Raw genomic sequence first — 14990 nt, 5'->3', positions numbered from 1 at the left:
CTGAGAGTCTGCAGAAATTACTGATAAAGCTAAAAGCAAGTTCAGCAAGTTTAAAGGATAAAAGGTCAATATACAAAAATCAATTGTATTTCTCTACACTAGCAATGAGCTATCCAAAAAGGGAATTAAGAAAATTCTTAAAATTCTTATTATGTAGAATAGCATCAAAAAGAATAAAATACTTAAGGATAAACTTCATCTAAGAAATGAAAGACTTGTACATTGAAAAGTATCAAATATTGTTGACAGAATTTAAAGACGACCCAAATAATGAAAGATGGGAATATATCTGTGTTCACGGATTGGAAGACTTAATACTATTGATATGGCAATGCTCCCAAATAATCTATAGATTCAATGTAATCCTATCAAAATTCCAACTGCTTTTTTTTTTTGGTGGAAATTGACAAGCTCGTAAAGTGTTTATGGAAGTTCAAAGAATACAGAATAGCCCTCAAGAGTGTTGGGAAAAAACAAAGTTGGAAGACTCACACTTCCCAATTTCAAAATTTACTGCCAAGTCACAGTAATTAAGACTTTGTGGTCTGGCTTAAGTATAGACATATAGATCAATGGAATACAACTGAGACTGCAGAAATAGATGCATACATCTATCGTCAATTGTTCTTTAACAAGGATGCCAATCCCATTCGATGAGGAAAGAATAGTTTTGTCTCAACAAATGGCATCAGGACAACTGGGTTTCCACATGCAAAAGAATTAAGTTGGACTCTTCCCTCACACCATCTACAAAAGCTAACTCAATGGATCAAAGACCTTGAAACTTTTATAGTTTTAAGGCCATAAAACTCTCTGATGAAAACATAGGTACAAATCTTCGTAGCTTGGAATTTTTCAATGGAGTTTTAGGTACGACACCCAAAGCATAAACAACAAAAGAAAAAAATAGAAAAGACCTCATCAAAATTTTAAAACATTTTTGCTTTGAGGAACATTATCAAGAAAGTGAAAGAACCTACAGAAAAGGGAGAAACTGTTTGCAGATCATATATCTGAGAAGAGCCTTCTATCCAGAATATATAAAGAACTCAGACTCAACAGCAAAAAGACAAGCAGCCCAATGAAAAAAGGCCGAAGTACTTTGAATAGATATTTCTCAAAAGATTTACAAATGGCCAACAAACACATGAAAAGATGCTCAACATCATTAGTCATTCAGTTCAGTTCAGTTCAGTCACTCAGTCATGTCCGACTCTTTGCAACCCCATGGACTGCTGCATGCCAGGCTTTCCTGTCCATCACCAACTCCCAGAGCTTGTTCAAACTCATGTCCATCGAGTCGGTGATGCCATCCAACCATTTCATCCTCTGCCATCCCCTTCTCCTCCTGCCTTCAATCTTTCCCTCATTCGTTATTAGGGAAATGCAAAGCAAAACTACAAAGACATACTTCATACCCATTAGGATGGATGCTATACTTAAAAAAAAAAAAAACAGAAATAACAAGTATTGTAAACATAAGGAAAAATTGGAATCATCATACCTTGTTGTTGGGAATGTAAAAGGAAAATGGCACACCCATTGTGCAAAACAGTTTGGCAGTTTCTCAAAACATTAAATGTAGGGACTTCCCTGGTGGGCCAGTGGCTGAGACTCTGCACTCCCAGTGCAGGGGCTAGGGTTCCATCCCTGGTCAGGAGAACTAGACCCCACATGCTGTAACTAAGATCCAACATAGCCAAATAAATAAATAAATTTTTTTTTTTTAATTAAATGAACAGTTACCATGTGACCAAGCATTTCCACTTCTAGGTATATATCGAAGAAAATTAAAAACATATATTCACACAAAAACTTGTAGACAAATGTTCATAGCAGTGTTATTCATAATGACCAAAAGGTGGAAACAACCCTGACGGCCATCAAATGATGCACGGATTAACGTCTGTGGTCTGTCCATACAATGGAATATTATTCGGTCGTAAACAGGAGCAAAGTCCTGAATAAACTTGGATAAACTAGAAAGCATCATGCTGAATCACCAGGCAGCGTCATGCGGAAAGATGAAAGTCGGACATAAAAGACCATATATATTGTATGACAGCATTTATATGAAATATCCAGAATAGGCAGATCTGGAGAGACAACAGGTAGTCTCGTGGGTACCAGGGACAGGGGAAATGTAGGAATGGGGAGTGACTGCTAAAGGGTACGGGGTTTCTCGGAGGGGCAATAAAAGTATGCTGGAAAAAGATAGTGGTGATGGTTGGACAACCTCATGAATACACTAGAAAACCACTGACTTGTTCACTTTAAAGTGGTGGTTTTTTGTATGTGAATTTTATCCCCCTTTCTTTTGACCACACTCTGTGGCATGTGCCCCCTGCAGTGGAAGCGTGGAGTCTTAGCCACTGGGCTGCCAGAGCAATCCCTGAATTTTTAATAAAGTATAGAGAGGTTCCATGTGCCTTTGTCTTGCTTCCCCAGTGGTCACATCCCCACAGTACATCATCAAAACTAGGACACTGACATTAGTATAACAAGCAGACCTTCGTACACCTGTTTGTGCAAGTGTGTGCGTACACGTTCTTTTCAGTTTTGTCACATGTACATTTGTGTAACCACCACCACACAGCAAGATACAGAAGAGTTCCATCAACTCAAAGGAATTCCCTCATGGGACCCTTTCTAACCATCCCACCTGCTCCCTGTCCCTAACATGCTGCTACTGCTGCTAAGTCACTTCAGTCGTGTCCGACTCTGTGTGACCCCAGAGACGGCAGCCCATCAGGCTCCCCTGTCCCTGGGATTCTCCAGGCAAGAACACTGGAGTGGGTTGCCATTTCCTTCTCCAATGCATGAAAGTGAAAAGTGAAAGTGAAGTCGCTCAGTCATGTCTGACTCTTAGCGACCCCATGGACTGCAGCCTACCAGGCTTCTCCGTCCATGGGATTTTCCAGGCAAGAATACTGGAGTGGGGTGCCATTGGGCAGCCATCAATCTGTTCTCTATAATTTTTGTCATCTCAAGAATGTCATAGGGACCTCCCTGGCAGTCCCATGGTTAAGATTCCATGCTTCCAGTGCAGGGGATGTGGGTTCAGTCCCTGGTTGGGGAACTAAGATCCCTCATGCCACACTGCACAGCAACCACCCCCGCCAAATGCCATATGCATGGGATCATACTGTATGTAACCTTTCTGAGACTGACTTTTTCCCACTCAGGATAATGCCCTTGGGGCTCCCCTGGTGGCTCAGACGGTAAAGAATCTGCCTGCAATTCAGAAGACACGGGTTTGATCCCTGGGTGGGACAGATCCCTTGGAGAAGGGAATGGCTGCCCACTCCAGTATTCTTGCCTAGAGAATCCCATGGACAGAGGAGCCTGGCGGGCTGCATTCCATGGGGTCTCAAAGAGTCAGATATGACTGAGCAACTAACAACATAATGCCATTGACACCCATCCAAATTGTTGCATCAGTAGTCCGTTCCCTTCTTTAAAAAATGTATTTTTTTTTTGGCTGTGCTGGGTCTTTGCTGCTGCACAGGCTTGCTCTAGTTGTGGCAGGCGGGGGTTACTCTCTAATTGTGGCGCTCAGGCTCCTCACTATGGTGGCGTCTCTTGGGGCAGACCCTGGGCTCTCGGACACGTGGCCTTAGTTGACCCGCACATGAGGGCTCTTCCCGGACCAGGGATAGAACCTGTGGTGCCCTGCATCGGCAGACGAATTCTTTTTTTTCTTCAAATAACCTGTTTATTTTATTTGGAGTCTTCTGGGTAGTATTTTTAAATTTTATTTTTTAATTGAAGGATAATTGCTTTACAGAATTTTGTTGTTTTCTGTCAAACCTCAACCTGAATCAGTCATGCTAAGTTGCTTCAGTCGTGTCCAACCCTGTGTGACCCCATAGACGGCAGCCCACCAGGCTCCTCTGTCCACAGGATTCTCTAGGCAAGAATACTGGAGTGAGTTGCCATTTCCTTCTCCGAATCAGCCATAGGTATACACATATCCCCTCCCTCTTGAATGTCCCCCGCATCCTCCTTCCCACCCCTCTAAGTTGATACAGAGCCCCTGTTTGAGTTTCCTGAGACATACAGCACATTCCCGTTGGCTATCTATTTTACATATGGTAGTGTAAGTTTCCATGTTATTCTTTCCATACATCTCACCCTCGCCTCCCCTCTCACCGTGTCCATAAGTGTTCTCTGTGTCTGTTTTTCCATTGCTACCCTGCAAATACATTCTTTGGTACCATCTTTTTAGATTCTGTTTATGTGCGTTAGTATACAGTATTTCTCTTTCTCTTTCTGACTTACTTCACTCTGTATAATAGGCTCTAGGCTCCCCACCAGGGAAGTCCAATTTGTTTCCTTTTAAGATGCTAACTTATTAAAGTGAGGCTACTTCTGAGGGCTGTCCAGCATCACTCTGAGGGTGTGTGGATCTGTGTCAGGTTAATGTTGGAGACAGCATCACCTTCCTTAGGAGTCAGAAAGAGACCTCCTGAGAGAGGCCTTCTCTGACCATCGGAATGACCCTTGTCACTCTGGTGGCTGTTAATAATTCTCTTATGTTTGCTTCATCAAATGTATCCCCCTGCTTGATTATATTTTCCCTTGGCAATGTGACTTGTTTGCCTCCTCTGCTCACCCGAGCCGGGACCGTCTGGGCCGGGATCCCCCGCACTCAGGATTTGTTGAGCAAGTGGGTAGCAGATGCTGCTGGTGCCTGCCCTGGTCCTTCACCCCTCCCACTGCGGTCCCTGCTGGCTGCTCTTCCGCCTGCCAGCAAACACCTCTCTCCTATGGAAGGTTTGTTTTCTGGCCTCCAGGACCCTCTTTGCTTCCCCCTGCAGCAGGTCCAAACTGGCGGGGAATGGAGCCCCCAGGAGCAGCTCTGAACCTTCACAGATGGGAATTGGAGTATGGATACACACCGGCTCCTTTGTCCTTCCCTGTCTAAATCAACTCCTTATACTGAAATCCTTGCCTCAGGGACTGCTCCTGGGGGAACCCAAACCAAGACAGAATGATTGAATGAGTGAATGAAAAACCTAAGTTTGAATCCTCACTCCAAAGACTTCCCTGGAGGTCCATTGGGTAAGACTCCACACTCCCAGTGCAGGGGGCCCAGGTTCGATCCCTGGTCAGAGAACTAGGTCCCACATGCCACAACTAAAGATTCTGATTGCCTCAACTAAGACCCGGCACAAACAAATAAATCTATCTTTTAAAAAATTCTCACTCCATCACATGCGCAAACCACATCTTTGATGGACTCTGATCTTCCTTCAGGGACTCACCATCCGTCTCCCTGCTCCCAGGGCTTGGAGGGAACCCAGTGGAATAACAGCAGCAGTGCCCAGGTGCCCTGATTCTTGTTCGACACTCTTGATTACCACCTGCGATGGGCAGGAAGCAGCCGACACCCTGCCTGCTGCGCTGGCACTTGGAGGTTTTCCCAGTGAGCCTTGGGTCAGCCTTCGGCAGCTTCCAGCAGCCTTCCTCCCAGGCACTCTGTCAGTGGAAAAGAAGAGTCAGAAGGCCCAGTGGCTAATGAGGTTCAGAGTTACCTGTAGATTAACGTTCTCTGACTCTGAACAGCACGATTCTGGCTTAGCCCTCCTGCTGACAGAAATGTGATGGGAAATCAATACAGTCCCCGCGCTGGCATCTAAGGGTCAGCCTTCAGTCTCTGCCGTTGTCAGGCAGCCTCAGCGACCCACTCTAGGCTCCAGCTCAGAGAAGGGATGAGACATCGCCCCTGGGTTTGGAGATGTGCTGTCCTGACCCCTCGCAGCTGCCCAGAGCACTAGAAGTTCCCGCAGAGCCCAAGAAACTTGCCAGGATAAGTCAGAAGCCCTTGAACTCATCTCAGCAGTGTCCCGCCTCCTGAAAGGCACCATTGTCCCTGGGACAAGCCACCTCTGTCCTCCGTGCAGCTGGAGACTGCGCCTCGTGTCTCCTGGGGGCCAGTGGACCCCCCGAGGCAGCCAGCATCCCCCCTTCTCTGCTCTGTCAAGTAGCAGGCACGGTCCTGGGGACAGGAGCCCATGGAGATGTCCTCAGATACAAGGCGATGCTCGTTCTAGATAAAAGGGGCAACTTCAGCCAGTGTCAGAGATGCACGTTGCTTATTGGGATTTGTGGTTGTCAGCCCCTAAGCAGGGACCCTAAACTTGAATGCCTGCATTTAAGGGGCCGGGCAAAAGCATAACCAGGGAGGCGAAATGAGTGTAGAACAATAGTAAGTGCTGGGGACTGGGGGCCTGGCCACCAGGGCAGTGTACTCAGCTCCAGCCGTCAGGGACCCCGTGTTGCCACTAAGTCGATAGACAAGCCAGGCATCTATCTCTGAGGGGCAGGAGATATTTTCCATCTTTAAGTTTTGGCAACAAGTTGCCTTTTCCAGAAAGCAACAATAACAGCACTTAGTGAGCTAAACAGAACAGCTCTGCCGGCCAGATCTTTTTAGTCTCTTCTTGAAAGTTTCAGTGAGGGGCTTCCCTGGTCGTCCAGTGGTTAGGACTCTGAGCTTCCAATGCAGGGGGCGTGGGTTCAATCCTTGGTTGGGGAATTAAGATCCCACAGGCCCTGCGGCACAGCCAAAGAAAGAAAAATAAAGTTTCCGTGAGAGGACAGATATTAGCAGGTGAATTTCGTGTATTCAGTCATTTTTTTATTCGACTGTTGTTCCAAAAATTCGATTCAAAGGTTCTTGTTGTCGTCCCCCCGGTGCCAAGGAACTGTGCTGAATGCTAAAGGTTCTGGAACGAATGAGAAGAGCTTTGAAGCTGAGTGTGTGTGTGTGTGTGTTGTTGGGGGGGGCTGACATAGACATGAAGACAGGGAATCGTGGGGCACTGAGTAAATGATACCCACAGGCGTATTGAGGAGCCGTGGGCACCTAGATGGGGGAGTGATTGTGTCAAGGGAAAGGGTGACCGAGAGGGTGACGATACCCTTGAGCTGCATTTCCCAGGGTGAGAAGGACAGAAGAGTGGTGTGTTTTTGGTTTTGTTTTTTGGTTTTTATCTACTTGTTTATTTTTGGCTGCCCTGAGTCTTAGTGTTGCTGTGCACGGGCTTTCTCTAGTTGCAACGAGCAGATGCAACTCTCCAGTTGTGGCACACGAGCTTAGTTGCCCCACAGCACGTGGGATCTTCCCGGACCAGGGACGGAACCCGTGTCCCCTGTACTGGCAGGCGGATTCTCAACCACTGGACCACCAGGGAAGTCCCAGGGCAGGAGGGTATTGCACACGGAAGCCCAGCCTGTGCAAAGGCACAGAGGCCGAGCCAGTGTGGAGATGTTGGGGAGCCGCTGTGAGTTTTGTCCAGACAGAGAGCAGAAGAGCAGGAGAGGTGCCTTAAGAGATGAAGGGAGGCAAATGGAGCTGAGAGAAGTTCCTTTCCCACCCCCGTTTCTCCTTTCCACCTCTGTCCCAAGTGCTCATGATACCAAATCTTGTTGGTGTGAATTAAAATGCCAGCAAGACTGCCCTGCTCCTCTGCCTCTTTGGCCTTGAGAGTGGCCTTGGCAGTTTCTCCGGCAGGCGGAAATTGCACACGGGGGTCCCGAGGCTTGGAAACCCTGAAGGGAACAGAATAAATCCCAAGGCTCAGTGCCATGGCCCCGTCCCAACAGACGCCTGAGCCAGATTCTTTCTTTTTTATTTTTACATTTTTAAAATTCTACAGGGTTTTACAAAAGAAAATCAAAGGCTCTGTTTGCCAGGTTAATCAAACAAGCCCAAGTCGTGGCTCTTTTCCCGTCCTTCCCCCTCCGGTCTTTCTCCCCGCAAAGCCGATTAGGTTGATTAAAATAAAGCCCCCTGCAATTTAAATTCAGTCTGGTGGGAAGGGCCGAGGGGCCCCTGTGGCGGCTTTGTGCCGGGGACGGGGTCGAGGGTCAGTAGCCTGCTCCCAAGAGTGATCCAGATGGGGTGAGATCTAAGACCCCACCCAGGATGATGTACAGGAGGCGGCTGGCTTCCCACCTGATCCCTTCCCTGGTTTCCATGGTCACTGCTCATTTACTGGGTGGTGGTGGTGGTTTAGTCACTCAGTGCGTCTGGACTCTTTTGCGACCCCATGGACTATAGCCTGCCAGGCGCCTCTATTCAGGGGATTTCCCAGGCAAGAATACTGGAGTGGGTTGCCATTTCCTTCTCCAGGGGATCTCCCTGATTGAACCCACGTCTCCTGCATTGCAGGCAGATTCTTTACAGACTGAGCCCAAACTGGGAAGATTACTGTGGGGTAAGGCAGAAATGTGCTAACCATAACAACGTCCTTCTCTTGCTGGCATTTCAGGGCAAGAAAGACCCTTCCCTGTGGACGTGCCCCTTCCACCCGCCGCTCCAGCTCTTTTTTGTTATCCGCAACACGGGACAGCTGCGTGACTTTGGTCTAACCAAGATCAAGGTTTGGAATTACTGGACAGCTGATGGTGTAAGTAACAGGCTCCGGTTCCTCACTGAGCATTTGACTGATGGCAGCACGTAGCGTTTTCCGTAACCGGACTCATTCCCCAAGCTGCAACATGAGGACCAGGTGGCCCCACTGCCCTTCCTCCTGGGTGCAGCAAGCACCTGCTGGGGACTTTGACTTGGCATGTCAGAGCACCCCCCAGGAGCACAGCCTTTGCTGAAGGTTGGGGAAGTGGAACCAGGTCACCCTCTGGGGTACCTGGAGAATCATGAACTGAGGCTCCGTTTTAACAGATAAGGAAACAGACATATAGAGAGATTGTCACGTGACCCAAGTCACACAGCCAGTGAGTGTCACAGTGAGAATTTGAACCCCCGCAATTGGACTCCAGGCCCATTTGCTTCGCCAGCGCTTCTCAAACCATAATCCGCAATGACTCCCTTGGGATCTTGATTAAATACAGGTTCTAATGAGATGGTTGGATGGCATCACTGATTCAATGGACATGAACTTGTGTGAAGTCCGAGAGACAGTGAGGGAAAGGGAGGCCTGGCGTGCTACAGTCCATGGGGTCACAAAGAGTCGGATATGACTTGGTGACTGAAAAACAACAATCCAGCAAGTCTAAGGCGGGCCCAAGATTCTGTGTGTGCGGCCGGTTCCGAGGTGCGCCAGTGCTCCTGCTGTGTGCACCCCACTCCAAACAGCCATTCTTCAGGTCTGTGCTCTTGGGCCTCTCTGATTTCAGAGCCCCTCCCCTTCTTCCTACCCTCACAACACTACCCCCACCCAGGTCCTCATTCTTGCTTTCTCTAAGCTATTTCCCACGTATTCATTTGCATTTATTCCTTCACTGAATACTGGTTCTTGAGCACATCCTAGGTACCATCAGGTTTCATGATCGATTCTGAAGACACTGGTATAAAGACACGGTCTATGCCTTAGACAAGGGGTATCCCCTGTCTAAGAGCCGGCAGACAAGTGATGTAGATGAATGAGACAGTGTGATGAAGACCTTGATCAAGCTGAACCCAGAGTGCCATGGGTTTCAAATAGAAACCTCAGGGACTCTGCAGGGAACTCAGTTGGTGAGGAGGGGACAGGACATGGTTTCCCTTCTTTTGATAGAAAAGGGGGCATGAACTATTCTACCTTCCTTTATAAGTGGCTATAAGGGAATCAATAGTATAAGTGAGATGATAAATGGAGACCAATTCTCAGCCTCAGTCTTGTTAGGGAGACACTGGGGCCTGGTGGGGAGTGCAGCAGACTGGCCAACACGTGGCCCAGTTAAACGGCAGGCCATTTTTCAGTTTTAACTAATGTTTGCTATGGAGCAATGCCAGCCAGTGCTGCTAGATCTTCCGAACATTCCCAGGGAGCTGGAAATCTGAGTTGAGCTATTTTGTTTGCAAATGTCAGTAGCTAACTTAAATTCTGCTGAAACTACCCTATCGGTGCATGCTCAGTCATGTCCCACTCTTTGCGACCACCAGACTCCTCTGTCCATTTTCCAGGCAAGAATACTGGAGCGGATTGCATTTCCTTCTCCGAGGGATCTTCCCAGCCCAGGGATCAAATCTGAGTCTTCTGCATTGGCAGGCAGATTCTTTACCACCGTGCTACCTGGGAAGATGAAACCACCATATAGTGCAAACCAAATTCATCTTTGAGCCCGAGCTGGCTGTTCCCAGCTTGCACCCTCGAGGAGGAGGGTGTCCACCTCGAGCTGGAAGAGGTCAGGGAAGGTATGAAGGGAGAGCACACCTGAGCTCTAGTGGGAAGAGAAGCCCTGAGCTAGGCAGACAAGGGAAAGCATCTCCAGGTGGAGGCAGATGCTTGGCGAAAAGAGGTGTGGAAAAGTATAGCCTCCTAACCGCTCTCCCTGATCCCAGGCCCAGGCCTCTGGTTTGTCTCCAGTAGCCCCTGGGAGGTCTGATCATGACTGTGGTTTCAAGCCCTCAACTTCAGTCAGTTCAGTCGCTCAGTAGTGTCTGACTCTTTGCGACCCCATGGACTGCGGCACACCAGCCTTCCCTGTCCCTGTCCTGAAGCACCAATTCCTGGAGCTTCCTCAAACTCACGTCCATTGAGTCAGTGATGACATCCAGCCATCTCATCCTCTGTCATCCCCTTCTCCTCCTCCCTTCAATCTTTCCCAGCATCAGGGTCTTTTCAAATGAGTCAGCTCTTCGCATCAGGTGGCCAAAGTATTGGAGCTTCAGCTTCAGCATCAGTCCTTCCAATGCTCAAACTTCAAAGGCTTCCCTTGATCCAGAGAATCCAGGTCAGACCTCTGAGTGTGACATCAGGGCCCCCTAATCCCCGTGTGTCAGGCCTGCCTCTCTCTCAGCACCTGCCCCTTGTTCACGCCCCGCTCCAGAGTGCCAGCTGCTCTTGGGGCTCTCCACCAGCCTTCCTTGTAGGCACAACTTTAGTCCCTGGCCCCTCCCATCTCACTCAACTCCAGGTGCTTGTCTATGCCTCATATTCCTGGAAGACCCAGGCCTCACTTTCTCCAGGGCGCTCACCTGACCAACCCTTGTGCACTTCTGTACCACGTAAACTAGTTCCATCACCCTAGACCAGGATGCGCACCGGCCTCCCTATCACCCGGGGCATCTTCCGAGCAGGGCCTGAGACTTCACCACTGCTCTACTCCAAGTAGAAGAACATGGCTAGCTAATGAATGAATGAGTTCATTCCCCTAAGAGCCCATAAGCAGTTGTCTCATCCTCCTTGAGATCCAGACGAGTGACCTAGAGCAGAAGAGGTTAGGATGCCTTCCCCAGGTCACACTGCAGGTTAGAGGCCAAGCAGGAGACCCCGAGCCTCGTGCCTCCTTCCCGCCCTCCCCTCCCCTCCTGCACCTCTTCCTGCTGGTTCTCTACCCACCCACTCACCCAGCCGTCCCTCCACACGTGTTCAGTTGCTTCAGTTGTGTCTGACTCTTTGTGACCCCGTGGACTAGCCCCTCCAGGCTCCTCTGTCTACGGGATTTTCCAGGCAAGAATACTGGAGTGGGTTGCCATCTCATCCTACAGGGGATCTTCTCCCTCCAGGGATGGAATCCACATCTCCAGGTGGATTCTTTACCACTGAGCCATCCCTCCAGCTCCCAGATAAACATCTGCTAGGCTCTGGGGATCTAGGTGCTAATGTGGCAGACACAGTCCCAGCCAGCTCTTGTTGACACACGACACTCCTCAGTGAAGTAACAAAAAGCTTTCTCTGATTTATGGTTTTTTAAAAAAACAAATGCCTTAAGTTTAAATTTGAGAAACAGTCCAAACCACTGGATAAGTGAGGAGGTTGCTGTGGGCCTACCAGGCTCCTCTCCCCACCCCCATGGTCAGCTTTGACCCAGGGTGTGCAGGGGGCTGGCCTCCAGGCCCGGGAGGGAGCCCCAGCCCCGAGTAGTGGGCTCCCAGCATCTCAGGCCGGGGCCTCCCGGCCACCCAACACTTCCTGGCAGGCGGTCATCAGCATCTTCTGGAATAAGTAATGAAACAGCACTGACTGCTCAAGCCTGTGCCCTGTAGCCCGGCCCTGTCATTGACTATACAGCTCAGGCCAAGAAAAGCGGATTTTGATGTGCTGGATTACAAAGGAGATAAGCTTCATCTCTTTTGGCCGCAGCCTGCCTTTCTTCCTTAACCTGCACTCGGCCTTCCCTGTGTGCCAAGAATAGAAAAGAGGGCCAGGACGTCGGGGCGTTGTGGCGGGCGCTCTGGGGGGCGGCCGGCTCCGGGGATCAGAGACTCCGGGTGTTCCGACACAGAGCAGCGCGTGCAGGACCGCAGGCCCCGGCAGGGCCACCATTTACGTAACGCACACCCATCTGTTGCCAGCATTTTCCGGGGGCAGAAAGCACAAACAAATGCAGCTGCAGGTTGGTTTGATTTAATATTCTCCATAGAATGCTATTACTGTGTGTTTTAGAGGAGATAAAATGAGAGTTTATAGGAAATATAGCTCAGCCCGGTAGACACGGCTTGTTAAGACGGGTGTTTTGTGTCTGGGAATCTGAGGAAGCAAAGTTCAACGCGAGGCACTAATCCAACCAAGGCTTATTTAGAGCATAAGAAAAGAAGGTGCTGGAAGAATAGGAGTCTCTTATTGGAAGATCTGCTGCCTGTTTAAATCCTTGGGCTAACTTGGATGGGCTCCTTCACCCTCGTTAGGTAATGCGGGGATTCGGAGCCGGCCGGGAGTAGAGGACTTCCGGGCAGGGTAAGGACTCAGAAGCCAGCATCGGTTCACGCAGCCGCACAGGGCAGCCCGCAGATGTGGGTACTCATCACGGCTGCCGTTTTACCCAGCACAGCGCACATCGGGCAGGCGTGAGGCCCCGAGTAGGGGCTCCATAAACATTTTTTTCTTAAATAATTTTATTTACTTATTTATTTATTTTTGACTCTGCTGGGTCCTCGTTGCTGCACAGGTTTTCTCTAGTTGCGGCGAGTGGGGTCTACTCTCTAGCTGGGGTGCACTGGCTTCTCATTGCAGTGGCTTCTCTTGATGCAGAGCACAGACTCTGGGGCTCATGGGTTTCGGTAGTTGCGGCTCCCGGGCTCTTAGCGCACAGGCTCAGTAATTGTGGTGCTCGGGATTTAGTTGCTCCACAGCATGTGGGATCTTCCCGGATCAGGGATCGAACCTGTGTCTCCTGTATTGACATGCGGATTCTTTACCACTGAGCCACCAGGGAAGCCTACTCGGTAAACATTTGATGCCTGATGATGAAATGCATCATCTCAATTAACCTATCCAACCCATCCTACACGTGGACGTTGTCAGGCCCCACCTTGTAGATGAAGCTGGGACTTAGAATAAAGAGATCCCAGGGAGCAAATAGACTGGCGTTTCTTTTGTTGGCTCTGCTTGGGAATGCCTGCCTGGAGTGCTGTTGAGAAGGATCTGGAACTTTCCTCCTGGTGCATCCAGGATTGATTAGTGCACGTGATTGATCATCGAGGTTTGTCTTGGGCTCAGGAAGAGGACGTGATAATAGGTTTTCACATTTTGTGATGCTTCCCCAGATTAAATGACTGGCCCCGCTAGTGAGGAGTAAGGGGCGGAGGTGGGATGGGAAGATGGGGTCTGTGGGTTTCCCTGCGGTTTTTCTCTGCACGGCTTCCCCTGCAGAGCAGCATCTGCTAGGAGAAAAGAATCAATAGTCTCTCCTAGGATGTTATAACTCATCCAAAAAGTGGACTTTCAGCCGTTCCCCACAGTCCATCTGTTTTCCTATATATTAATAACAAGCATATTAATCTGCTACGTGGTACCACCCTTGAGTGAAAACAGGCAAGTCATCACCATTTTTGCCAACAGCATCACCACACAGGTTCTGCCTCCAGCCTGGTCACACCAGCAAGAGAAGCAGGACCCAGTGGTATATGTTACACATGGAAATGGTGCTAATTAAATAGCTTTTGAATGAATGAATGAGTGAGTGACAGTGGTATGTTTCTGTGACTTGTCGTGGTCAACCAGGCCAGTACTGCCCAATAGAACTTTCTGCAGTGATCTTAACATGTTCTCTCTGCCCTGTCCAGTGAGAACAATCCAAGTTCTCAGCCCCAGGTGGCCACTGAGACCTTGAATTGTGGCTCCTGTAACTTACAGACCACCATTTTACAATATATTTCATTTTAATACTAATGTAAGTGCCACATGTGGCTGGTGACCATGTATTGGACCACACAAGACTTGGTGCTCAGGGAGCCATGTTGAACAAATAGACAAGGCCCTGTTCATACAGTCCTCTCCCTTCTCATGAGGAAGGGAACAAGAAACGAGGGCACAAATGACTAGTGTCATCTCCAGTAATGCTAAGTGTTCTGAAGATGATGACATCTGGCACTGGAGAGGGACAAGGGGAGAATGAAGCAGGGCTGCGCTGGACAGGTGATCAAAGGCATCCCTGACCTGAATGTTGAGAAGGAGTAGCCGTGGGGACGTAAGTGGGAAGGGAATTCTTGGCAGGGGGCATAGCAAGAATAAAGGCTCTGAGGCAGGAACAGCTAGTTTAGGCAGAGACTGAGCTGGTGAACAAAGGAAAGTGTAAGGGGAGGCCCCCAGGGGTGGGTGGGAACCAGGTCATGTAGACCTCACTGGTCTGAAGGCAGAAGAGGGAGAGGGTCAGAGCCAGCTTGGCTGGGGCAAACCCTGGCTCAGGGGTGGGTGGGAACCAGGGCATGTAGACCTCACTGGTCTGAAGGCAGAATAGGGAGAGGGTCAGAGTCAGCTTGGCTGGGGCAAACCCTGGCTTCTCCTCGTCCTAGCTCTGTGACCTTGGGGGTGTTGTTCTGCACCTCTCTGACTCAGTTTCCTCATCTGTAAAATGGGGGGTGATTATTGTTCAGTTAAGACATATGAAGTGCTCGTGAATCCTGGCCTTCATGAACTCTATACAAAGATCAGCTCTTGGTATCATTATGGGAGGGTTTGGGGTGACACAATTTGATTGAGGAATTTAAAAGATCATTCTGGATGCTTTTTGGAGAAGGGGTCAGAGGGAAGGGGGAGCCCCAAGAAGAGGCGTTTTGGGGCCTCCACAGTCTAGCTTGGTGGCTTGGATGAGGGTCT

General features: G+C 49.2%; 1 protein-coding gene across 13 annotated transcripts in view; it reads left to right on the top strand.

Annotated features, from left to right (window-relative positions):
- Window positions 1-14990, top strand: part of KATNIP (katanin interacting protein) — a 229795-nt gene that overhangs the window by 151277 nt on the left and 63528 nt on the right. For 11 of the 13 annotated variants that reach the window (XM_086375203.1, XM_086375198.1, XM_086375197.1 and 8 more), the window contains one exon: window positions 8280-8417. The exons of the other annotated variants lie outside the window; for them this stretch is intronic. In XM_086375203.1, the coding sequence (XP_086231329.1) occupies window positions 8280-8417 (138 nt within the window). The remainder of the gene's footprint in view (window positions 1-8279; window positions 8418-14990) is intronic. 13 annotated transcript variants of the gene reach the window in all.

This window comes from Bos grunniens, chromosome 25 (assembly GCF_055505025.1).
Source record: "Bos grunniens cultivar Pamir isolate PY7600 chromosome 25, Bosgru_T2T1.0, whole genome shotgun sequence".
Classification (NCBI taxonomy): Eukaryota; Metazoa; Chordata; class Mammalia; order Artiodactyla; family Bovidae; genus Bos; species Bos grunniens.
Note: the sequence above shows the minus strand (reverse complement) of the source record. Positions and strands in the feature narration are given on the sequence as shown.